We start from the raw sequence: 24,911 nt of genomic DNA, 5'->3' as shown, positions 1-24,911 counted from the left end.
CGCACAGGCTGGGCGTGGGGATCATCCCCCCTCCCCGGAGTCACGTGCGTGAGGACATGCAGCCTGGGTTGGGGTCAGAGCGACCTCAGACACTCCCTCAACTTTTCCAAGCCTTGCTTTTCTCAACTGGCAGAGAGCGCGGGAGATGGACCCCACCGTTTTTCCCCAAAAGCTTTTTTAGCCGTGTCCCCTCAAACCTTCATCCCCATTATTCACAGGCGCCTGGGGCCTGAGATGGGGTGAGGCCTGCCCAACGGGGCCATTCCAGCGAGGGCTGGAATCAGTCTCTGCCCCTTTTCTCGTGATGTGGCATTCGGGAGTGGCTTGGTCCAGGGGACACGCGGGCTGGCTGGGGCCCAGGCGTGTGGGCATACCTGCACTCCCCATGCCCTGAAAGTGGGATAGCACGAAGGGGCACCCCTAGAGTGTCAGCACCCCGGTGGGAGTCTTGCCACCACTCCAGGCCTGAGGAGGCCAGGCCACGGAGAGGCAGCAGCAGGGCAGTCCTCCTCGGAGCAGCGGACAGCCCACCGTGCACTTGGGCCTTGCCGACGCACCGGAACGCAGCCCCAGACCTGCCTTGTGCCCCAACAAGGGGCCCCCCACTCAGCCTGTCCCCGGTCCCCCTCCTCTGGCCTTGTTGCCCCCTCTGTACATAGGAAGCGAATACAGGGGCCGGCAGGGTGGGCCCAGCGGGTGAAGATGTCCCCAGAAGCTGATGGGAACCTGCCCTCCCCCAGACAGCTCTCCCCAAGCCCAAATTTGCTCCCTCCAGCCGGATCCCGGGAGGATGGCGCACACCGCGGCACCCACACAGAACCGACCCTCCCGTCCCCACCAGGAGGCTCCGTGGCCACAGGCCTGGGGTTCCCAAGCGTCGGGGGGTGCCCACCCACCTCAAGGTGACCATCCAGGAGGTGGCCCTCTGTGCCTGCCCGCGGCCCCCGTTTGGTGTATCCATGTGACCAGCTCTGCCCGCCGTGTGCAGGGCCCAGATCTCCCCGGTGCTGAGGGGTACCCGGGTGGGCAGCTGGTGGAAGTGCCGCTGTGGCCCAGCACTGAGGACTTGGAGGAAGGACTGGGGGTCCTGTGATGCTCTGTGTACCTGAGCCCGTAGGAAGCCCTTTCACTGCCAAGAATGGGTGCTGGGGTCGCCTGTTTTAGGAGCGGGGCTCTCTGTGCCCAGAGGGACCGAGAGCCTGGCGAGCGTCACGTGGGGACTGCTGTGGCCTGGCTGGATGTCCCCTGGCCGCGGTGGGGCCGTGTTTGAGTGCTCACTGCGTGCCCTCTGTGTGTCCGGCCCTGTCCTCTGTGCACCGCCTCCGTTATGTCCCCTCACCTTGCGCTGACCTGGTGGGGGGGCTCTTCTCCCCCATCTCACAGCAGCGGAAACTGAGGGCTGGGAGGGAGGTGACCCGTGCAGCTGGCAGGTAGCCATGCGGGGACACTGCTTCTAGAGCTCCCAGGGCTGGCAGAGACTCCCGCGTCATCCCTGGCGGGTGGGTTCACAGGGTCCGTCTTCCACCCCGCTCCTCCAGGCGGCACGGTTCCAGAAGGACCGTCAGACCCTGGACGGCAGTGGCCTCTCTCTGTCCTTCTAGGACCTCACCTGCCACCAAGCTCATGGATTTCCCAGTCAAGAGGGCTATGTTGGGGGCGGGAAAAGGGCTAGACCTGACAGCCAGTGACCTTGGGCAAGTCACGCCACTGTCAGGAACATGGGCACAGGCCCCTAGGCTGATGCCTCCAGCTGGGGGCCCAGGGAGCTGCACCTGCAGGGGGAGGGGCCAAGCCAGTGAGGAAAGGGTCTGCCTGGCCCCCATTGTGGGACAGCTTGTGCCAGCCGGTGCCCCCCATGCCACCCCACTCACCCCCGCTGGCCCTGCTCTGCCCTGTGACCTTGAGAGAGTCACTCACCCTCTCTGGGCCTGGTTTCCATGCCAATACAGGACGTGTTGGAAACAGCCTCCTAGCCTTACCCGCGCTGGGCCTATGCCCACAGAGACTTCTAGAAACCCGCAGGGTGGGGCTGCGTTGCCCCTGGGGCTTTCTTCCTTTCCCTCTCTTTTTTTCTCTCCCTCTGTGTGTGTGTGTGTGTGTGTGTGTGTGTGTGTGTGTGTGACTTTTATCAAAGGCAAACAGTGTGATCCCTGAGATAGGGCCGCTCCCGACAAGGCGGGGACCAGCTGGCCCGTGGGAGCCGCAGGGTGGGGCCAGGCAATGGGCCGGTTAGATCAGTGCATGCTGGCGGTGACCCCAGAGCCCACTGCGCAGGGTGGGGGGCTGCAGGTCAGCTGGACTTGCTGCCCTGCTCTGGAGACCACCGGCCATTGGCACGAGCACAGCCTGGCCCATGGACCGAGCAGCCAGACCACAAGGCTGCCCCAGTCAGAGCCACAAGCCCACCGTGGGGGTGGGGGCGGGGGGCCGAGACCTGGTGGGCTCAGGGTCGGAGCCTCGGCCCTTCCGTCAGCAAGGAGGTCAGGCCTGGGCACAGCAACTGTACCTGTGCCGTGGGACCGCGAGCTGTCCGGGCCCCTCTGCAGACCAGAGCCACCGCCTCCCTGGCTCACCGTGCACACTGGGCGGGTTGGCCCCCAGGGCCTCTGCAGGCATGAGGCAGAGCTGGGCCGGGGCCGGGGCTCAGTGGCCACCCTGGGCTGGGCCCCACGACCCAGGACAGCCCAGGAAGGAAGAGCAGTGCTGGTCTCTCAGACTGACACGCTTGCCTTTACCCTCAGAGCTACCAGGCCAGCAGGTAAACTGAGGCCAGTGGGGGCTGGGCAGAGGCAGGACCTGGCCAAGGCCTGCTGATTCCAGACTCCAGGTCTCTCACCCAGCCACCCCCTTTGTCGGGATCCCAGAAGTGGCAACACTCAGTCCTGCCTCCTTTGTCCCTCGGGACACCGTGGGAGGGCTCTGAGACCTAAACAGACATTTAAATCGTATAAATGTGCAAGGACTGAATTCTCTCATCTGGTTCCTCACAGACGCTTGGGGGGCGAAACCGAATCCCGCCACAGCCTGTTTGTTCTGGAAATAACGTGCGTGGGGTTGTTTGCTGGAATAGATCAGTCTTTGTCCCCATGCGGTGGCTGTAGTGATAGGCTGACCGCCATGGGGGCCTGCCCCCTCCCTGAGAAGACCGGTGCAGAAGGGGAAACTGAGGACAGAGCAGGAGGAGTCAGCCTGCCGTGCGTGCCCACCTCCCCCCCAGCGGTGTCCCCGTCTCTCTGCCGCCTTCTCCATCAGCCCAGAAAAGGGTGTCAGGGACCTGACCGTGAGCATGGCCGGGGCTCTGGTTCACATGTCCCTCCCTGTCGCAGGTCTGGAGCTGGTCGCTTCACGTGTGAGCCTCGATGTCCCCCTCTGTATGCTGGGGAAGGACTTCCGTGTGGCGGGGAGGGATCCCCGCAGACTGTACCGGGCGCGTGACTGGGGCTCAATACGTGGGGGCCGGGAATCGTGTCAGGATCATGCGTTCTCAGGGCGGAGGGCGTCACCCCCATCGCTCGCCGAGGGGTTGGAGGCCAATGGAGGCCAGGACACGGCTGGAGCTCAGAAGAGAAAGTAGACGGGATCACAGGAGGATGCCCGGGAGGAGGACACCTCCACCCGGAAGCCCACCCCAACTGGCCTGCCCTCCCAGCTGCCACCACCCGTGTTTCCTGGGAGATGCAGAGGGCAGAGGCTGTGCCTCCCTCGTCCCTGCGCCAGGCGCCCACACAGGGTTTCATGGCCAAGCACTGAGCCGCGAGTCCAGAGACCGAGCGTGCAGTGTGGCTTGGGCGCACGTGGCCCCGGGTTTCCTGTGTGTGGTTGGGAGCTGTCTCTACGGCCTCGGGCTGTTATAGAGCCGGTTTAAAAATAACCGTGTCTTCCTGCCTGTCGGTCTCCCTGCCTGCCCGCCCCCACCCCAGCTCCACGTCTCCTGCCCCTTCACCCCTCGCCCTCACTCATCCATACTTTCATTCATTCTTGGCCTTGAGCTGAACCCTCAGGAGGTTCGCAGCCTGCCAGGAGTGGATGGCCCCCCCCCCCCTGCTTTCCTGATGCAGTTTTGCTTCTGCTTAGGAGAGGGTCTCTGGTAGGCGCTGACTGGCCTCTAATACCATTGACCGTATTTCCGCTGTGCAAGAGGGTGGACAGGAACTGTTGGTTAGAAATAGGTTATATGAGTACATGGATGTTGAGCGTCACCAGGGCCACCATGTACAGTTGCACAGGTTGTGCACTGTAACAAGGGCTCTGGGTGAGCTGGGACTGAGATCCAGCCATGTACCTGTCCTAGCCCTGTATGCACCCACAGGGGGCGCCCTTCCTAATGCAAAGCCCCTCATAAGTGGCCTCCCTGAAGCAGGAAGGTGGGTTTTCGTGGTGACCATTGCCCTATCCCCAGCCCAAGTTCCTTGGCTCCCTGGCCTCCTCACCTTTCCCATGCTTTGGCCAGCCCCCAGCCAGCCCTGAGTGGTGGGTTCTGCCCTCAGGCTTGCAGAATGGCAGCCTTTATCAGGAGCCAGCCCTCCCTCTGGCAGAGCCTGATACCCAGAAGATGGAGGGGCTGCCGTGGGAAGCACCAGCCACGCTGTTATCTGGGAGGCTCGGCCCGCCAGCCCTGGGGCTCCGATTAGGGAGTGTGGCTGTTTGCCTGTTGGTGCCCATGTGGGCGGGGCAGGGAGGCACACTGGCTCTGCTTCCCTCCATCACCATGAGGGCCGGGACCCCGGGACCGAAGGCCTGGAAGCCCGGGGCTGCCCCTACTCCTCCTCTGCTCTCGGGGACCCCCGGGCCAGCCCCCCATGGAAACTGAATTTCCAGTTTCTCCTCCCACAGGAAGGTGGGCCAGCAGCCTCAGGGGGAAGGTGTCAGCTCCTGACGGGGGCGCCGTGCCCACCGAGGCCGGGAATGGGCTCCTTCCAACGTTCTGGACGCTGACGGGGAATGAGGTGGAAACGGACAGGCTCCCGGTCACCGTCCCTGTGTCGTCTGTGGTCCCAGCAGGAGAAATGCAGTTCAGAGGGGCGTGCGGCCATGCCTGTTCGGAGGCCCATGAGCAAGCCGGCCCCTTGTTGCTTTGAGGTTTCCGGTTACCCGCAGAGGGGCAGGCCGCAGCACGGGGACACTGGGCGGTCCCCCCTGGACCCACCGCCATGAGCTGGGGAGCCATGGGTGCGGTGCACAGGCTCAGTCCGTCCTGGGCTCCCCACCGGCCTTGGAAGGCTTGACAGATGGGTAGACGGACAAATGAGTCCTCAGTGAGCTTGCCTTCAGACAGCCTTCTCCTCCTCCCTCACGTGTGCCATCCCAGAGGCCAGCCAGGCGGGGAACCAGAGACCCACATACACCAAGGGCCCGGCGTCAGCGTCCAGAGCCGGGTGGTCTGGCTTCACATCATGACATCCCACGGCCGCTGCAGGGCCTCACACCTGTACTGGGGGCGTGAAGAGAGGGCCGGCGTCGCCAGGCTACAGCAGCCGGGGTGGCTGACTGAGCCGGCTGGGTCACACTCCCGTCCCTGAGCATGGGCCCTGCGGGGCCAGGGAGGGGGTGGCCCATGGGCAGCGCCCTGGGCTGGGGCCCAGGTGTCCTGGGTGGGCTGGCAAGCGACGTGGCCCTCGTGGGCGAGCTGCGAAGTGACAGAGCCGGTCTCTGCCCCCTCTCTGGGGGGCAGATAAAGGGGCGCCGGCCTCCTCAGCCTGGTCCTGGTCCCCTGCCATCTAATCTGCCCGGGGAGACAAGGACCCAGTTAGAGCATTTTAGCTGGGCCTCCTGGCTATTTACACCTTATCTCTGCCATTAGGCCGGCAGTTATCTGATAATCGGGCCCATTAAGGCCACAGCCTGCCCGATCGGGGCTCCAGGAAGTGGGGCCGCCGCCACGGCGCTCGCTTGGGGACCAGGCCAGGCCACGTGAGGCCTCCGTGGGCCCAGGCAGCCCGGATGGCACCCGAGGTACAAGGTGGCCCGGCCTTCCTGGACAGAGGGCGTGGGATCAGGGAAGGGACCGCCCTCTGAGGGCGTGACCACCACCATCCCCTTGTCCCATGAGGGCGCTGAGGCTCAGGCGGGCCGATGCCGTGCCCGGTGTGAGTCTCCCAGGCGCCCCGACAAATACAAGCTTGGGGCCTCCACATATCAGGACTGTGTTCTCTCCCAGTGCTGGGCCAGAAGTCCCCCTCGAGGCGCGCTCCCTCTGGAGGCTCCTTCCTGCCTCCATCAGCTCCTCCCAACCCCGTCACTCTGGTCTCTGCCTGTCTTCATGTGGCCACCTCCCCCGTCTCTCCTGTGTGACGTTTATGAGGACACATGTCACTGGATTTAGGGTCCCACCAGATAATCCAGGACGGTCTCCTCTCGAGCTCCTAACTTGGTTGTATCTGCAAAGACCCTTTTTCAAACGAGGGCACATTCACAAGTTCTAGGCGCCAACGTTCAGGTCCTGCAGAAGGTCCTGAGGACCGTGCCGCGAGGCCGGCTGAACCAGGGGCCTGACTGCAGACCCTGTCCGACCCCAAGTCCCGCCCTGGGGAGAATGACGTCTCAGGGACGCACAGCAGAGGCCCGTCTGCAGAAATGCAACCACACCCTGCGGTGGCCCTCCAACACATGCCACAGGGGCCACCGCCTGGGCCACGGGAGCTGTCAGAGCCCAGAGGGTTTGCAGCCCCGCCCCCACCGTGGCACAGGTGGCCACAGCCCCTGAGCACCTTCCACCCTCAGCTAGAAGAGGCCATGCAGAGAGGCAGCAAGACTCAGGGCCCCAATCTTTCCAGAAAGTGAGTGGCAGTCCTGGGAGGGTGGGTGGGGCAGCGGCATTCTGGGGACAGTCCCTGTCCCTGCTGAATTGCAGGGAGTGAACGGAGCCGACGTCAGGGCCCCCCAGGTGCAGAGTCTGGCTTTGCCGAGGGCCTTGGGGTGGTGCGTGGCTCTCTGACTTGGTTCCCCTCTGCGAGCTCTGTGCGAAGCACGCTGTGGATTAATGCTGTCAAGTCTGATGCAGCCCAAGGAGGCAGGAAGTGTTAGAGACGTGGAAGTCAAGGCCCAGCACTTCCACAGCTGCCCTCCCAGCTTGCTGTGTGGATCCGGGGGCTCAGGCCGAAGGGGAGGGGCTGGGAGGACTGTGCGGAGGGGCAAGCCTCGGCGACGTCATCGTCCTCTCCTGCACGCCCGCGCTAACGTAAGCTGCGGGGATGACCTGGCTCCGCGCGTGCGTCCCGGGCACGGGCGGGTTGGCCAGCGCCACCCTGTGCTTCAGGAGACAACGTGTCCTTGTGGAGCAGCCGTGGTCCCACCGGCTCAGGTCCAGCCGCAGCCACCCCGTGCTGTCCCCGGCCATCCCCCAGACAAGGGCTTGCTGCAGGGGCCGGCCCGGCTCCCAGAAGCCACACACCAGCCACCGTCCCCGTGACGCAGGCCCGCGGGGCACCCCCATTGCGGCAGCTGGTCCTGGTGGGAGCGGGGCCACCGAGCTGGACGGCACCGGGCGGGCGGGCTGGTCCCTGCGTTGGGGCACGCCTCACACGCCTCACACGCCTCACACGCCTCACGTTTCTCCCCACAGACGAGCTGGAGCTGCTGTTGCAGGACGGACAGCGGCGCGTGCGGGCTCGATGCAACCTCACCGAGGGCCTGTCCTGGGGCCCGTTCCGTGGGAACGTCCAGGGCAGAGCCTCGTCCCCTGGGCAGGTGGAACCGGTAAGGAGCCCCAGCCCCTGCAGCCCACCCGCCTGCAGCGGTGCAGTGCCAGGCCAGAGGCCACCCGGAGACAGACCCCTTCTGCCCTGAGAGCCAGGCCCGGGTTGTACTCCAGCCCAGGAGCGTCTGCTCCGTGTGCAGTGCGTCCGGAGAGGTGGGCCTGAGGTGTCGGGACCAGGACAGCAGGAAGGAGTTGACTGCCCGGGAGCATAAGGAAGGCTTCCTGGAGGAGGTGACGCAGGAAGGGCTTCTTGGTGGAGTCTCTGAATGGAGGAGTAGAAGTTGGCAAGACAGGGAAAGAAATGGGTGTTTGAAGTGGGGGGCTGGACCTGGCCTTCGTGGGCGGGGCAGGCGAGGTGGTTTTCTGGGAGCTTGGGGTCCACGGCAGCAGGGGCTGAGGTCCAGTTCATCCCTGTGGGGCCTTTTGGTGCCCCAGGGTCTTCACCCCCCAGCACTTCTGACCTGCCTGTGTCACCAAGAAACCCACCCGGGCAGCGCCCTCTCGCTCGTCTCCGCCATCAGTCGCTTCGGGGCCACCTCTGGGCTGCCTTTGGTTCACAGCGAGTCGGTCTGTGTCCTCTCGCAGGGGCACAAAGGCTCCCTTTAAAATACATTTTGGCGAAGAAAAGGCACTGATGTTCGGGAAATGGGGCAGCCGGGTGGCCAGCATGCGGTAGGACAGGAGCCGGGTGGGGCCTGACCGTGACGCGCATCTGAGAAACCTCTTGGAGCCCTGCTGCCACTCGCTCGAAAGGCCAGGGGCGCCCTGCGTGGGCCCTGCAAGCCCGGGCTCAGGCACCCCAGATTGCGGCACAGCCACGGCCTGGGTCCTTGGTGATTCCCGAAGTCGCAGTCCGTGCGACTCGATCCAGGTGCACCCTGGCTGGTGGGTGCCCCCAGTGCTGGGCCTCCTGGTCCTCAGGCCCCAGGGGTGGGCCTCTGGCCAGGCTCTGTGGGGTCAGCGGACAGTGGCAGTGCTGCGGGGAGGGTCCCCCAGACCTAGAGGCCAGATGCTGCCCTGACAGCCCCATCCAGCCCCAGCCTGATAGAGCCCCGTTTCTCAGCCGCAGGAACCAGGGCTCAGGAACTCGGCCTGTAGCAGTGTCCGCGGGGCTGGGGGGAGCTGCAGGCGGAACCCCCGGCTGCAGACCCTCAGACCGCCATTCACGGCGCCCACCCGAGTCAGAATCTCTGGGCTGGGGCCTGGGCCTCCGGAGATCCGGGCAGTCTCCCAGGAGCTAACCGCACAGCCCGGCTGCGGCCCCCGGGCCATCCACACCGCCGTCACAGCGGAGCGCCCGGGCTCAGGGGAGCACACGCTGGCCTCGGCCACTCAGCAGGAGTGGCTCCCACCCCATGACCAGGCCGTCCCCGTGGAACGGGGTCCGGATCCCATCGCCGCCTCCCTCGGGGCTGTTTTGCTCCCACGTGGGCTCCTGAGCTCCTTGAGCTCCTGCTTCCTGCGCCTGTGGGGCCTCAGTGGGGACACAGGAAGGCCCTGAAGGGTCCCTGGGACCTGAGCCTGCAGACCCTCCAACGTCCCTGCAGAGGAGAGGGTGAGCGGGCAGAGCTGCAGCTCGTCTGCAAAGTGGGGCAGCTGGTGGCATGCCCGCCTCCCAGGGCAGCTGGGCAGGTAAATGAGACAGTGCCTGCAAGGTGCTTACCACCACCCTGCAGGATGGCTGACCCTCCTGTCCCATGGCCCAAGCAGGGAGAAAAACAGTGGCAATCATAAGGCAGACTGGCTCTGCTTGAGGGAATGGAGACTGTGGTGTTCAGAGCAGTCTCCTGAGGCGGTAAGCTCCCCATCACTGGAGGCATGCAAGCAGCAGTTGACTTTTCAGAGGGTGGGCTGTTGTGGGTCAGTTTTATGGCTGGAAGGAGGAGTGTGTGGGCTGGGAGCTCCCTGGCTCTGAATTCTCATAAGAAGTGACAAGATAAAGGGGTGCAGCTGTGTGTGGCCTGCACCTGTCTCCTCTGCTCCCCCCTCTGGAGACAGTCCCTCTAGGACAGACAGGTGTCCGCTCACTGCACACACCGAGGTGTGCCCGTCCTGACACATGGGACCTGCTCTTCCCAGCCCACACCATGTGAGGCATGCTCCCCATTTTACAGACGAGAAAACTGAGTCTCCAGCCGGGGAATGACTTGGTAAACTCACCAGGATCAAATAGCAGAGGGAGAATTGCGACCCTTGTCTGCTTAAGTTGAGACCCTGCAGGCTCTGTAGGGCTAAGCTGGCCCCAGGGTCCTGACCACGTCCCCGCCCTGCCCTCCCCTCTGAGGGTTTTGTCTTCCTTGGGCCCTGGGCGCAGGTCAGCCTGGGAAGACTTGGCACGCGGTTGGAGACGCTCTCCAGGCAGAGAGATAATGTCCACGGGGAGCGAGGGACCAGCGCCAGGGAAGCCAGTGGCCTTTGAGGCTCTTGCTGAGGAGCCGAGGGAGGAAGGAGCCTAGCCTGCTCTTCCCTGCAGCTTTATCTCCTGCAGAATTAAATCCTTGATTAACCCCTTATCTCCCCAGCAGGCGCTATCTGCGCCTTGGCGCCGAGTGTCCAGACACACCGTACACGATGATTGATTTCTTAAAGATACGTGTGCCTTTCCGATACTTCATTTATTGTCTAAATATTTTTGCTAACATTTCAGCGAGACCCTTATCGAGCTCAGCTGATGGGTCCCAGTTCTCTCCCCCGTGCACCTCCCACCCCAGATCGTCCTATCAGCCACCAGGCAGTTTGTCTTAGCTGTTTGGAGAGGAAGGAGGGAGAGGGGCACCGATAGTGTGGGGGACCCTTTCCCTGCTGGTTTCCTTAGCCCCAGGGCTACTTGCAGGTGGGGGGGGGATGGGGTGACTCCCCTCACAGTCCCTCCTCCCCACATATGAGACTTTGGGGGTGGGAACCCCAGGAAGTACACAGTGAGTGCACAGAGCCTGGCAGGGGTCGGGTTGAGAGTGGTTCCTGCACTCTCAAGGTTCCTGCACACACAAGTGTGACCTTGGGCAGATCCCTCCCTGGTCCAGCTGTGGCTTCCACTTCCCAGCGTTTGGAAACCCAGCCAGCTCTAAAATTTGCAGTCAGATACCAAAAAAAAATGTTCAGAATGGTTGGGTGGGTGGGTGGGTGGATGGATGGATGGATAGATGGACAGACATGCGGATGGATGGACAGACGGACGGATGGGTAGGTGGATAGATGGGTGAATGGATAAATGGATGGCGGATAAATGGGTGGATGGGTGGGTGGATGGGTGGATGGATGGACGGACGGATGGACGGACGGGTGGATGATGGGCGGGTGGGTGGGTGGGTAGAAAGAAATGAGCAAGATGAGCGAATGAATGAATGGAGCGAACTCTCATGCCAAGCCTGGCCCACTGTGGCTCCGACCCATCTGTCTAGTAGTCCCCCCAGGGCTGACCCACTGTCCGCCATGATGCCACCATGACATCCGTGGAGACCTGGCAGCAGGGGCCGTGGCTGCCCATGAGGGCAGCACATTCTCCGGGTAGAAGCCCCTTCCAGAGTGGTTCGAATGAGACCAGCTGGGCCCTGCCCTGCCGATGCGTCTTCATGCAGGGACTGGCATAGAGGGACCTTGGGTGGGCCTCCCCCCGTCCCTCAGCTAGAGATGGCATTGGGGCTGGGGCCCTTGGGGCCTACAGGCTCTGAGCAGCCCTTGTACAAGAAGCCCTGTGGGTGGCACCCGGGGGTCACTGCCCAGCGGAGCCCAGCCCTCCCAGCAGGGCCACCGACCTCTGCTTCTCTGCTCTTACAAGGACACTCGCCACTGGATTTAGAACACTGGGTAATCTAGGAGGGTGTCATCTGGATTGTCCTTAATTTAATCACATCTGCTAAGGACCTTTTTCCAAATAAGGCCGTGTCCATAGGCTCTGGGTGGACTTACCTTTGGGGCACATTCAGCCCGCTCCACAGAGCTAGCAAGCGGCAGAGCCAGGGTCCAGCCAGACTGGCCCCTGACCCTCCACGGGGCAGCCCCTGAGGAGATGGTCAGATCTGGGCTTGGCTGGAGCACCAAGGTGGTGTGGAGGGCAGCGCGCAGTGCTGTGAGGTGGGACATCCTCTGGACAGGAGGCTTGCACTGGCCTTCCTGGGTCCCTGATGCCCTTCCTCCCCACGCCTCAGCCTCTCTACCTGCAGCTGTAGGGACGGGGTCTGGGAGACGCTGTGGGTGCAAAAAGGTCAACTCAGACCAGCCTCCTGGAGGCCCAGGAGGAGGAACCACCTGATCTCAGGGAGCCAGGGACCCTTCCTGCCACACTGGAAAGACCTGAGCTGAGGGGTGGGAGAGGCCTCTCCTCCTGGGGCCAAGGGCAGCCCCAGGCACCACACCCACCCTTACAGCTGGCTCCCTCCCTGAGCCCAAGGGACCACCCGAGGGAAGAGGGCTGGGAGCCACATGGACCGCATCCCTGCTGTCCCACACAGCTCCCCACCTCACCCCCGCCACACCTCATGCTCTTCTCAGCCTGTGTCTCTAGCACGTTCCTGCCTCCAGGCCTTACTTTGGTTGTTTCTAGTCACCCTCCTGCAGCACCCACACTGGGACATCAGGATGGCATGTTCTGTTCATGCTGCCCCCCACACTAGGCCCACGCCAGCCTCTGGGGGGACTGTTCAACAAATGAACAGATGGATGGGTGGAGGCAGGAAGGGAAGGATAGGTGAGTAGAGGGGTGGGTGGGTGGATGGTAGACGGGTAGATGGATGGATGGGTGGATGGCTGAGTAGACGGGTAGATGGGTACGTGGTGGAGGGTGAATGGATGGTGGATGGATGATTGGATGGCTAGACGGACCGAGCCAAGATCATGCAGACCCCAGTTCTAGTCCTGTGTACACACGGCCACTTTCCTGTGGCCCTGGGCATCACTCAGCTCCGTGGGCCTCAGTCCTCATCTGTGAAGTGGGTTCTTTGCCGGGTCTGGGAGAGAGGAGGAGCCGAGGACAGAAAGGCAGTTGCTTCTGGGAGGGTGAGCAGGACAGGGACAGGACTTCTCAGGATGAGCTGAAGGAAGGAGGTGGGCCAGGGGCCCCCCATCAGAGCCCAGACCAGGCCTGCCCCAGACCTGACCTCCCGTGAGCCTGCCCCACAGTGGCCTGGCGGGGGCCCAGGCAGGCCCACTGACTTTCTGCAGGGCGGTCTGGCTCACTGGGCTGGGCCGTCCCCTTTCCCTGCCTGAACGGGGCTCCTGCCTCCCTTCCCCCTTGATGCTTTATGAGATGGCCAAGAAGGTTTGGGCACAGCCTCAGATAAAGTCTCAGTGGACGGTGCAGAGATGGAGTTTCTGATGGTTATCGGCGGGCACAGAATCCACACACTGACCTCTTTGTTGGGGGAAACAAGGAGTGGTCTCAGATGGACCCAGAGAAACTTCAAGTGGCCGCCCGTTATCTCAGGGCCGGGTGGGGCCGTCCTGGAGCCAGGAGGAAGAGGCGTGGACCCCAAGGGGCTGCAGGCAGGGTGGGCGGAGAGGCTTCTTCCTGAACCCGACGCGGCCTGTCCAGGGGGGAGCTGGATCCAGACGGGACCCGGGGGCGCCTGTGGAGGGAAGGTGGCCGGCAGCACAGGCCGGGCAGGGGAGTGACCGAGGGCCCCTCCCAGGCTTACAGGGGCAGCACAGCGTGGGGTGGGAACAGAGCCTACCTCGGCCCAGCGTTCAGCCGCCAGAGAAAGGGGCTTCTGTTCCCGGGCTGCTCGAAAACCGGCGGGAAGGAAAGGAGAGAAAAACCGGCAGCCAGGCAGCAGGTGCCGTGTCAGACCCTCCCGGGGTGCCGGCGGTCCCACACCCGTCCTGGCAGGCCACAGAAGGTCGTGTCCCTGCCGCCCCCATTCAAGTCGGGCACCAGGTCCCTGCCCCGGCGTCGAGGAATCACTGGCCGAGTCGGGCAGCCCCAGATCTCCCCGCGTTCTGCTCCTGTCCCCGTCCCCCCAGCCGGCCCGCCACCACCACGCAGGCGCTGGGCCCTGGCGGGACCACGGTGCCGCCGCCTTCGCTCCCAGGCGGTGCACGGGGAACGGGGGAACGGGGTTCTGCAGCGTCAGCAAAGCCGCGCGGGGTTTTATCATGCTGGGAGCACACTGCTCCTGCGGGTGATAAGCATTCAACCTACCGGGAGGATGTCAGTCTCAGTTTGAGGGTTAGAAATATTGGGACGAATAATTAGATTTCATATCGTTACCACAGCACCAATCGGAGGATCAGGCAGATTAATTTTTTCACCCTCCTCTGCTCATTAATATTCATTAGAGACTCAGGAGGCCTGGCCCCGCCTTGCTGCAAGCTGCCGGCCAGGTCAGCGCAGCCGGGATGTGGGGGCCGCCGTGGCAGCCCCGCCCGGCCACTGTGCCCCCAACCCTTCCGGGCTGAGGCCCCAGCAGAAGCCCCCGAGCCGGCAGGGACCCCCCTGCTGGCGTCCCACTCCGCCGCTGTGGGATCACCAGGTGTCCGTGAAAAGCAGGGTGTTGCCCGCCAGCCTGCCCGTGTGGGAGAGAGCCTCTCCACAGGTTGACCTGCGGCAGTCGCTGACCTGGGGCCCCGGTGGACCTCAGCCTTCTGGGCCCAAACGCACAGCCCTTGCCTGCTGTGCCCTGCCGGCCGAAGGGAAGACAAAAGCAAGGGGGCCAGGCCTTCTGTGTGCTGGTTGTGCACTGGGGGGCACGGCTGGAAGGGAGGGCTTCGCGCAGAGCGGTGTTTGCCAGTGCCCTAGGAGGGGCTGAGTGGCAGAGGAGCTCGACCACCCAGCCCTACCACCAGGTGCAGGTGGCCGGGCGATGGTGGGTCTGTGACCAGCACGTGGGCTGGGTCACAGCTCTGAGCAGGAGGGGCATCCCCTGTTTGCAGAGAGGGCGGGCATGGATGCAGGCCACTTCTGCTCCCGTGGCCAGGCCACACACCCCCGGCCACTAGTCTCCACTTGCCCTGTCCATGGCCAAGGCACGTGGCTGCCTCACTGGCCACGCTGCCTCAACCTTGTTGGGAGTTTCCGCAGGAGTGCTTGGCTCGTGGGCCCGCGTCTGACGCAGGGTGGGGACGAGCAGGCAGAGTGGATGGAGGGCTCACCTCAGGTTGCAGGGTGGCCCTCAGCTCAAGGTCTCCACGGGGGAGGCCACGTCTGGACTGGACCCCACAGCCCAGCTCAGGAGCCTGTGTTGTCCCTGGGCAGGAGGCAGACTCAGGGAAGCATGTGGGCTTGGCCCTGGCAGGGAGGTGCCCAGAGGACCCCTCGCACACCATCACCATCACGGCCCCACCGCGGTGGTGTCCGGCCGGCTGCTGCGTGGGCCCCCGGGCTGCACAGGGGGCAGCCGGCGAGGCTGGTTTCCCACGGCAAGGTCCCCACACACCATTTCTGAATAAAAGGCACTCATCTGCATCAAACAAAAATGCCGCGGAGTGGATGCGTCCTGTGCCTCTTCACACGGTGCCTGGTGGCAGAGCTGGGCACCCCCGGTCGGAGCAGCCGGCCCAGATCCCGGGTCCCAGATGTGGCCGCAGTCACCCCAACCTCCTAGGGCAAAGGAAGGCCAGGGTTCTGCCCCACCGCCAGCCCTCCCCAAACCCGTGCCTGGTCTCCTCAACGTCTGACCATGGCCGGGCCCCAGGCAGCCCTCCCTCCCCGGCACCAGGCTCTCTGTGCCTCCTGTCCTGCTGGGGTGGCCCTGGGCGTCAGCAATCAGGGAGCCCCACTCTGCAGACTCCCAGCGTCAGCCTCATGGGCTGAGCCTGGAGCCCTCTTGCCTTTCGGGTATACCACAAAGGCCCGGCAGACTGAGCCGGGGAGAGAACGTGGCTGGGTGAGGTGGTGCTGGCGTGAGCCATCCCCGTTTCCCCCCTCTGCCCCCTCCTCCCTTCCCGCTCCTCGAGGTGGGAGAAGGGCTAACCCCACACATGGATGTCCGTCTCTGCGAGCCTCAGGGAGGCTGAGCCAGCCTTGGCATGGGGACGTGTTGCTGCCCGGGGACCTCAGCCACTGGGCCCAGGGGGACGTTCTAGTGTCTGCGGTGGGCTGGCCTCGGGACAGACGAGACAGAGGTGGGCCTGCCCAGAGGCAGGCAGGGAACACCCCCACCTTGGGGAGGACCTAGAAACCCCTCTCTGGGGAGACCCCTTCTCAAGGCCACTCAGGGAGGTTTGACCCGAGCAGCATGTCCGAGCCTCAGCTCCCCGCGCTCACTTTGGGGGCCCGTGCGGGAGGAGCCCGTGCTCGGTCTGGCCCCTGCGCCCCACAGGCGGCTCCGTAGCACTCAGCGGCCTGCCAGGGTAGGGAGGCAGGGGGAGAACACAGACCGGGGTGCGAATCCCTGCCCCACTGCTCCCTGGGCCCCCGTTTCCAAGAGAGCCCAATGCCCCATGCGTGCATGGAGGGTGCCGGCTGCCCGCTGTGTCGTTGGCCACCCAGTGCCCAGCGTGGAGCAGCCTGGCCCCCTGCCAGGGGGTCTCGGGCTCGTCCCTCGGTGCCACGTGGGGCCCCGGCCAGGCTCTTCCGTGCTGTGTCCTTGATGAGCCCCCGTCCTCCCTCTCTAGGGCCCAGCCCTGACGCTGCTGCTGGAAGATGAGTCCTGCTGGCTGAGGACGCTGCCACAGGCCCTGACCGAGGCCGAAGCCAACGCCGAGATCTACAGGAAGGGTTGGTATCCTGGCGCTTCCCTCGTGGCCTTCCGGCAGGTGGGGATCACTCAGCTGTCCCTGGGCTGGCCCTTAAAGGGAAAGCAGCCCGCCGGGCTGAGCAGAGTAGGCGAGCTCGGGCCAGGCCTTGGCGCGCCCTGATTAAAGCAGTCAAACCTGGGTCTCCTGGGGGCCGGTGTGCTACTGCGCTTCCCAGGCCTCTTGGAGACCGCCAGGGTCAGCAGAGAATCCCAGGCCAGGTGGGCTGAGGTGCCAGCCAGACCATGGTCCTGCACAGTCCCCCTCGTTCCGGGGAGGAGCAAGAGGGCCACGCTCAGACCCGGCCACGTGGGGCCTGGGCCACGTCCCCTGGCCTTGTCGGGCCTCTGTTTCTGCCCCTGCCTCCCTGCACCTTCTAGAAGGAGTGGCCCGGGGCGGGGGGTGCCACTGCTCAGTTCAGAGAGCTCAGGGCACTCAGGTGTGAAGTGGAGGCTTCCATCGCCAAGGCGACGGCCCTGCCCGCCTGGGAGGTTTGACCCGAGCAAAGTGTGACACAGTCTTCCCGCCGTGTGGTAATCAGCATGTCCGGGCAGTGGAGACCCCTCCCTCCCCAAGGGGATGATGCCAGCACAGAATCGTGAGTTTCTACAGCCACGCTAGGCCTGTCTGGCCAGCATGGCCGTCGGGAGGGTGTATGCCCAGCGACCACAGGAGATGGCCCCATTCCCCTGTGGGGGCTCTGCCTTGCTGGAAAGTTCCGGGGGTGCCCCGGCCACGCTGCCTCCCTGCATGCAGCACATCAGCTGACTACTCCGTCCTGCGGGCAGCGCTCGTTTCAGGAGGAGCCGGGGGCCGTCAGGGGCAGGCCAGGGGGCCCAGGCCCGGCCCAGCGGGCCTTGTGGGCAGCCCTTCCCTCCAGCTGTCCCCACCTGGGATCCTCCGTGGCATAATGGAGGTACAGCACAGGTGCTGAGCCCAGCGTTTGGGAACCTGGGCCACCCTGCACTGCTCTGTCCCCCATCCATCAAGGGGTGCTCGGAGGTGCGGTCAGCCCTGGGCCTGTACACCTAGCCAGGTGCGGGCCGGTTAGTGCTGCCGGGCCTGCCCCTCCCGCCCCGGTCAGCATGGCTCTGGCCACCGTCCACCAGGCAGGACAAGGTCCTCACAGAGCTGACGTGCGTGAAGTTGGCCTGGGGGGCGGGGGACAGGGCTGCAGCTCTGCCGTAGGGTTCCTGGTGGCCTCAAGCAGGACGCAGGAGACCAGCAGGCGGGTGGCTGGCAGAGGCTGCCCCCTGCCGGCTACCGCGGGAACGGCCGCTCCTGGCCGAGCTTCTGCTGAGGAGCAGGAAAGCCCTCCTGGCAGCTGCTGGGCCCCCTCCCCAGGGCTCTGCTGCCTGTCCCTCAGGCCACCCCTCTCCTGGACAACAGGGCAGCCGTGCGGGCCGTCTTCAGGGCCCTCCCCCTAGGCAGGAACGGGCAGGCCCGGGGACCCAGCCAGTCACCCTCAGAGGCAGGATGGCTCATTATAGAGACCGGCCTGACACAGGCATGGACCGGGGTGCGGCCACCCCCCGACGGGGGCCTGGGCTCCATTCCCCACCTCAGACTTCAGAACCCTGGCCTCCAAGACGGGGCCTTGCCGAAGGGCTAGGGAAGGTAGGGTGCGGTGGTGGCGAGCCGCCGGGGACCCTCCCGTCACAGGATTTTGCCCCCGCAGATGAAGCCCTCTGGTGCAGACTCACCAAGCCGGTGCCTGCGGGCGGACTGCTGAGCACGCTCCTCACGGCGGCCGAGCCCCGGGGCACCCCCAGCCACCCCGTGAAGGAGGAGCCCACGGAGCCCGAGTGCCCGGCTCCCGCACATGCCGACATCCAGCTCCTGCCCCAGCAGGCCGGCATGGCGTCCATCCTGGCTACCGCGGTCATCAACAGTGAGTACACAACCCGGGCCACCTGGGCTCCGTGGCAGCGCCGGGACCTCCGGGTCCACAGAGACTGGTTACCACTGGGATCTGAGCAGAGGAGGCAGTGCTGCAGCTGATGCGTGTCGGGGACGGGGCAGGCCCCAGGCGGCAGCAGCCCCACAGGGTCCCCGGGCGCCACGGGCTCTTTCCCCACCAGCTGGGCAGGGAGCCGGGTGCAGCAGTGGCTTTCCAGCACAGCAGGCCACGTGCCCACGGCGGTGCTGAGCGGCAGCCTGGCTCCCAGCCCAGCGGATGCCGGGGCCGTGTCTACATGGTCACTAGACACGGCCAAGCGTCCCCTGGGGACAGGACCACCCCGCGAGAACACCTGGGGCGAAAGACCACCGTCGCTCACTCCTGGCCGCATGTGAAGTAGGGTTTACTCTCACGCTCAACATCCACGCGGAACCAAGGGCTCCAGGGTCACCCAGCCCGCCCCAAGGGCACCGCCATCCCCGAGTGGCACAGGCAGCTTTACGAGGAGGAGGAAGGCGCTGGCCTCCAGCACGGCGCATCCTGAGAAGTGAGGTGGGGACACGATCATAGGGTGGGAGCGGACAACTTTATTCGGGTGCTTGGGCCGAAGCCCAGCAAGGCGGTTCTCCTGAAGGCAAAGACCAGGATTTCTTCTCAGAGCGGCGGGGACTCAAGCAGGGGCTTTTCTTGATTGATTGAATTAAACCCCCCTGGGTGCTAGGCGGCAACTGCAGGGCTGCAAAATTAGAAAGAAGTGAGCTTTTTGAGGAGGTCAAACAAGGATGGCTTGAGGCACAGGCCAGATGGGGGACCTGCCCTGGCCCACTACGAGCACCCTGACCCCCAGATGCCTTTGGGACATGAAAGGGGGGGCCAGGCAGCACCTGCAGACCCACATTGGGGGGTCAGAGGGGTGCACGACTTCCTGGCTGTGGCACGAGTGAGGGCAGAGACAGGAGCACGCGGCTGAGTGAGCAGGAGAGGGGGGTGTGTGGAGGGACACGGCGTTGTGGAACTCAGGCAATCCCGCTGTGCAGCTGCGCGCTGAAGGAAATGACGTGGGGAGAGGGAGGAGCTGCAGCTGTGAGACGCACCTCCCCAGAGCCCTCCAGGAAGTGTGTGGGTCCTCGGGGGGTGGCGAGAAGGCAGGACCCCGTCCAGACACCGAGGTGGCGGGGAGCGAGGGAGACTGGAAGGGGCTCTCCGGGGCCCGGACGGCCACCTCACCGGGGCTAACAGGACCATATGGTACCCATGGTGGGCACACCAAGGTCAGTCACGTCCCCAGCGCTGAGGCGGGGGCCCCCGTCCTCCGCCCAGGCTGCTCCAATGGGGCCAAGGGAGTCCGAGGTGCTGGGAGGGCTTTCCCCCCTGGGGTCTTCACCTCCCCCGAAGAAGTGTTGATCGTGGGCTACACCCCCTGCGTATGCCTCCCCCCTCCCCCTAGCACGGGCCTCTCCGCCTCCGGGGCTAGAAAAGCCCGAATACAGAATCCATCATACCTGGTTTAATTCTTGAGACTCAACCTGTCTGGGCCTCTGTTTTCTTACCTGTGCAATGGACTCGTGGTAACGCCAGGCATCTGCAGGGTACCTGCACCCCAGGACGCGGCCATGGTCAGCCCTGGGGCAGAGGGACCATGACCATCCAAAGTAAACCTCAGGCCTTCCGCCAGGGCTTGAACGGGCCTCTGCGGCGCCCCCCTGCTCCCCGCTCCTCTCCCCACCCACAGCCAGCAGCACCATTCCCAGCCCCAGTCCCAAAGGTACAGAAACATACCCACCAAGGGCCTTGCAGATTCCGATCCTGGCTCTGCACCTCAGCAGAGAGCAGAGCTGCCTGGAAGCCCCAAAGGCAGCGTGAGAGGGAGGAAGACCCCCTCTGCCATAACGGTGGACCCAGCATAACCCTCAGCGACGCCGGGCTGAGAAACAGGTCCTAACCTGCACTAGAGCCCGGACACATCCCAGGGCCCAGAACAAGTCCACCCCCTGCCCTGTCTCAGCCAAGGGGCGGCAGGCCATGGAGCAGAGGCAAACAGCATCCCTCAACATCCTGCTACAGAGGCCCTGAGAACCACCCGTCAGAGACACTCTCACCAGCCGGCAAACCCCCCCTGCAATCCAAGCTCCTACAAACCGAAGTCACCTGAGATAAATACGCTAGATTATGCCACTTTGACCCATTAGTAACTGATGTGCAACCCCTGGAGGGAGGGAGGGTGGGGGGAGACGGAGGGCTCCTCTTCCTGTGCAGCCCCAGCCTCACCCCCCACCGGGGCCGCCCAGAGCCACGCTCCACGCTCGTCCTCCTGCCCACGTGCTTCACCTGGCCACTCCGACCTGCTCACGACACACACGAATGTCCTCCACAGGGGCGCAGATCCACGCCGTCCCTCACGCCCCCTCACAGCACGCGATCACCGGCACGTACCTGCCTGCCCTCACCGACACGGGGCCGCCCCTGCCGAGACACACAGGCAACATCGCGGAGGCCCAGCCTGCCTCCCTCGGGTGTCTGCGGGCACCCGCTGAGGCTCCCTATTGGGAGGCAGCATGGGGGCCAGCCTGGGGGATTCCTCAGAGACCCATCCAGGCGGTCCCATACCATCCTGGAGAGCTACAGAAAGAGAACCCAGATTTATAAAGGGACAAATGAGCCTGAACAGCAGCGACCAGGAGAGAAGGCCCCATTCACAAACCTCCCTCCTCAGGAAGTCAGGGGCCGTCAGCACGAAGCCCTCCATTGTTGGAGGCTCCCGGCCGTGAGCAGATCCCCTGCACCGCCGGGTGCCCCCTCAGCCCGCGCCCACCTCTCACCCCACAGAAGACGTCTTCCCCTGCAAAGACTGTGGCATCTGGTACCGAAGCGAGCGGAACCTGCAAGCCCACCTGCTCTACTACTGTGCCAGCCGCCAGAGCACCGGCTCCACGGCCACAGCTGCCGCCGACGAGAAGCCCAAGGAGACTTACCCCAACGAGCGCGTCTGCCCCTTCCCCCAGTGCCGCAAGAGCTGCCCCAGCGCCAGCTCCCTGGAGATCCACATGCGCAGCCACAGCGGTGAGGCCCCAGGCCCCCTCCCCGAGCCCTCATGTGCAGTGGGGGGCCCGCCCTGCCACAGGGACGCCCACGTGGTCCTCCTACCGCACCTCACAATGCTCCCCAGGTACACGGCCCACCTGTGCTCATCGGAACGGCCACAGTCCCGGGAGACAAGGGGCAGAGGAGGCAGGGTTTAAACAGACCCCCCCCCCCCATGTCACAGGTCCTTGGCCAGCTGGGCTCCAGGAGCCCACCCCTCACTCAGCCCTGTGTTCCAGGAGAACGCCCCTTTGTATGTCTGATCTGCCTGTCGGCCTTTACCACCAAGGCCAACTGTGAGCGGCACCTCAAGGTGCACACAGACACGCTGAGCGGTAGGTGGGGGCTGGGAAGGGGCCGGGGGGGGGGGCACCCCACCCCAGGGTCCTGACTGCATAGCCTGCCTGCAGGTGTCTGCCACAGCTGTGGCTTCATCTCCACCACAAGGGACATCCTGTACAGCCACCTGGTGACCAGCCACATGGTCTGCCAGCCAGGCTCCAAGGCTGAGATGTACTCCCCAGGGGCCTGCCACCCCACTGCCAAGCTCCCCCCAGGTGAGGCCCTGGGCTCCCCATGAGCACTGGGGGGGGGGGGGTTGTCCTAATGGCAACCAGGGGTGAATTTCAATCTTGGCCCTCCACCACCTTTGCCCAGTCCAGCTCTCCCCTTCCCGCCCTACCCCTCCCTCAGGTCTGGCCCAGGTAGGTCCTGCACCAGCCCTGAAGGGTGGCCCCTGGGGTCTCCCTGCAGACAGTCTAGCCAGCTTCCAGCAGCACACCACCCTGCACAGCTCTCTGGCTTCTGCCGACCTGGGCCTGGCGCCCACCCCATCGCCAGGACTGGACAGGAAAGCCCTGGCCGAGGCCACCAATGGAGAAGCCAAACCCGCCCCCCAGAACGGGGGCAGCAGCGAGCCCCCGGCGGCGCCCCGGCCCATCAAGACGGAGGCCGCAACTGAGGAGTCTGAGGCAGAGCCAGGGCCCCCGACCGCATCGCGGACACCCTCACCGCGCAGCCCCACTCCCGCCAGGGTGAAGGCCGAGCTGTCCAGCCCCACACCCGGCTCCAGCCCTGGCCCGGGTGAGCTGGGGCTGGCGGCCGGGGCCCTCTTCCTGCCTCAGTTCCCCGCGGCGCCCCCGGCCTCAGAGATACTGGCCAAAATGTCCGAGCTGGTGCACAGCCGGCTGCAGGCGGGCGCTGGGGCCCAGGCTGGCCTCTTCGCGGGGGCCCCCAAGGGCGCCACGTGCTTCGAGTGCGACATCACCTTCAACAACGTCAACAACTTCTATGTGCACAAACGCCTCTACTGCTCTGGCCGCCGCCCGCCCGACGACGCGCCCCCAGCGCGCAGGGCTAAGGTGCCCCCGGCCCCCAACCGCGCGCCCCCCGGCCCACCGCCCCCCGAGGCCGACACGGGGCGCGCATCGCCAGGCTCTGGGGCGCGCGAGGACGAGGCAGGGAGCGCAGCCACACCCGAGGCCGAGGGCGAGGCCGAAGGGGGCGGCCGGGGCCGGGGCCAGGAGGGCAGCCCGGGCAGCCCGAGCCCGGGCAGCGGGGCGGACGACAACGACGACCCCCGCCGGACGCTGTGCGAGGCCTGCAACATCCGCTTCAGCCGCCACGAGACCTACACGGTGCACAAGCGCTACTACTGCGCCTCGCGTCATGACCCGCCGCCGCGCCGGCCCGCGCCCGCCGGGACCCCCGGCACCCCCACGCCAGCGGCTCCCGCAGCACCCGTCGCGCCGCCCGTGCGCACGCGCAGGCGCCGCAAGCTGTACGAGCTGCACGCGGCCGGGCAGGCTCCGCCTCCCGGCCCCGCCCCCGCGCCGCTCGGCCCCGCCCCCGAGCCTCCCAAGTCGCCGTCGCCCCGGCCCGGAAGCGGAAGCGGAAGCGGAAGCAGCGGGCCCGAAGCGGTCGAAGGCCCCATCGACCTGAGCAAGAAGCCGCGGCGGCAGGCACCGGCGCCCGCCTCCGGCCTGCCCGCGCTGGCAGACTACCACGAGTGCACGGCCTGCCGCGTGAGCTTCCACAGCCTCGAGGCCTACCTGGCGCACAAGAAGTTCTCGTGCCCCGCCGCCCCGCGCCTCCTGCGCGCCGCCCCCGAGGACGCGCCCGCCGGCGCCGTCGTGTGCCCCTACTGCCCGCCCAACGGCGTGGTCCGCGGCGACCTCATCGAGCACTTCCGCCTGGCGCACGGCCTGCTGCTGGGCCAGCCCCCCGCCGGCCCCGGCGCCCGGACGCCCTCGCCCGCCGCCCCCCGCGATGGCCTCAACGGCCAGGAGCCACGGGAGCCGGCCCCCGGTGCGGCCGACGGCAGCCCCCGGCCCGGCCCGCCGCCGTCCCCGAGCCCCGAGGCGGTGCTGCCACCCCCGCCGACACCCCCTTCCCACTCGGACAAGGGCGTCCAGACCCCCGGCAAGGGGGCGCCGGCGCCCGCGCCGCCCGGCAGCCACCGGTACTGCCGCCTGTGCAACATCAAGTTCAGCAGCCTGTCCACCTTCATCGCCCACAAGAAGTATTACTGCTCCTCGCACGCGGCCGAGCACGTCAAGTGAGCGGCGGCCACACTACAGCCCGGGCCGCGGGCGGGGGCGCGCCGGGCGCAGGCCTCGGTGTGGGGGCTGCCGCGGACAGCACCTGCCCGGACCCTTGGCACTTAATAAAGAAGTTCAGTTTGAGGAGCACAGTAGCGCAGCGGCCTGGTTCTCTGAGCTCGGGGGGCCTGGGGGGGTGGGGGCGCGCACAGGGCCGCCCTTCGGGTGCTGGCTGTGCCCGGGGCGCCGACAGCCTCACGGCCACCGCCGTCGGGAGCGCGCCCGTAGGCCACGTAGTTAGTGGCCCTAAGTGCTGGACCTAACCCCCGGTCGGTCTGATGCCTCAGCACACCCTGCAGACCTCTCTGGACCCACGTGGGGCACCCGGGAGCGGGCACTGCCCTGGTGGGCCCTCTGCTGCTGCTGCCGTCCAGGATGCTACCAGAAGCTCTGGGTTGGCCACCAGATACCAAAGGGAAGGACTGCATACTGGCCAGCCAACCGGACGGCGAAGCCCTGTGCTTGCCAAGGCTAGTGGGGAGGGAAGGGACAATGAGGCAGTCGACAGGCACCAGGGGACGGTGGGCAGGGGAAGGGGCACTGGGCCCCACAGCACCCATGCGGCCATCGGGAGCCAAATCCTGAGCTGGGGGTAGCCTGGCACCTGTGGGGGCTACGTGGGGATGTGAGGGATGGCGGCCCCCACCCCAGTGTGCCGAGCTGGTACCGTGGGAAGTACGTGGGTCACGTCAGGACGGGGTGGCCACACCCAAGCAGAGTCCAGCCCTGGACTTGTCACCCTGCAGCCTGCTGTCCCTGCTAGAAAACACCCATCAGTCCTTTTCCAACTTTGCTTGAAGGAGCAGAGTGTTTCTTCCAAACATGTTTACCCCACGGCCTATGGTGGACAGAAGTGAACTCTGACCTTCGACCCTTCTCTGTCTCAACATAACAGAGGTGCTTCCTGTCGTCCACTCAGGCTCACTCTCCCTGCTCAAGGCACGTGTCTCTTCCACCCAGCCCT

General features: G+C 65.4%; 1 protein-coding gene across 2 annotated transcripts in view; it reads left to right on the top strand.

Moving 5' to 3' along the window:
- The window catches only part of ZFPM1 (zinc finger protein, FOG family member 1), a 66,589-nt gene extending 42,558 nt beyond the window's left edge, over window positions 1-24,031 (top strand). For both annotated transcript variants that reach the window (XM_026494617.4, XM_044382333.3), the window contains 7 exons: window positions 7,562-7,695; window positions 16,247-16,349; window positions 18,045-18,257; window positions 21,093-21,326; window positions 21,587-21,682; window positions 21,758-21,904; window positions 22,101-24,031. In XM_026494617.4, the coding sequence (XP_026350402.2) occupies window positions 7,562-7,695; window positions 16,247-16,349; window positions 18,045-18,257; window positions 21,093-21,326; window positions 21,587-21,682; window positions 21,758-21,904; window positions 22,101-23,908 (2,735 nt within the window). In that variant the 3' untranslated portion in view covers window positions 23,909-24,031. The remainder of the gene's footprint in view (window positions 1-7,561; window positions 7,696-16,246; window positions 16,350-18,044; window positions 18,258-21,092; window positions 21,327-21,586; window positions 21,683-21,757; window positions 21,905-22,100) is intronic.
- Window positions 24,032-24,911: the final 880 nt, after the last annotated feature.

Source organism: Ursus arctos, unplaced genomic scaffold (assembly GCF_023065955.2).
Source record: "Ursus arctos isolate Adak ecotype North America unplaced genomic scaffold, UrsArc2.0 scaffold_19, whole genome shotgun sequence".
Taxonomy (NCBI): Eukaryota; Metazoa; Chordata; class Mammalia; order Carnivora; family Ursidae; genus Ursus; species Ursus arctos.
The sequence above is the reverse complement of the archived record's forward strand: the minus strand, read 5'-3'. Positions and strand labels throughout refer to the sequence as shown.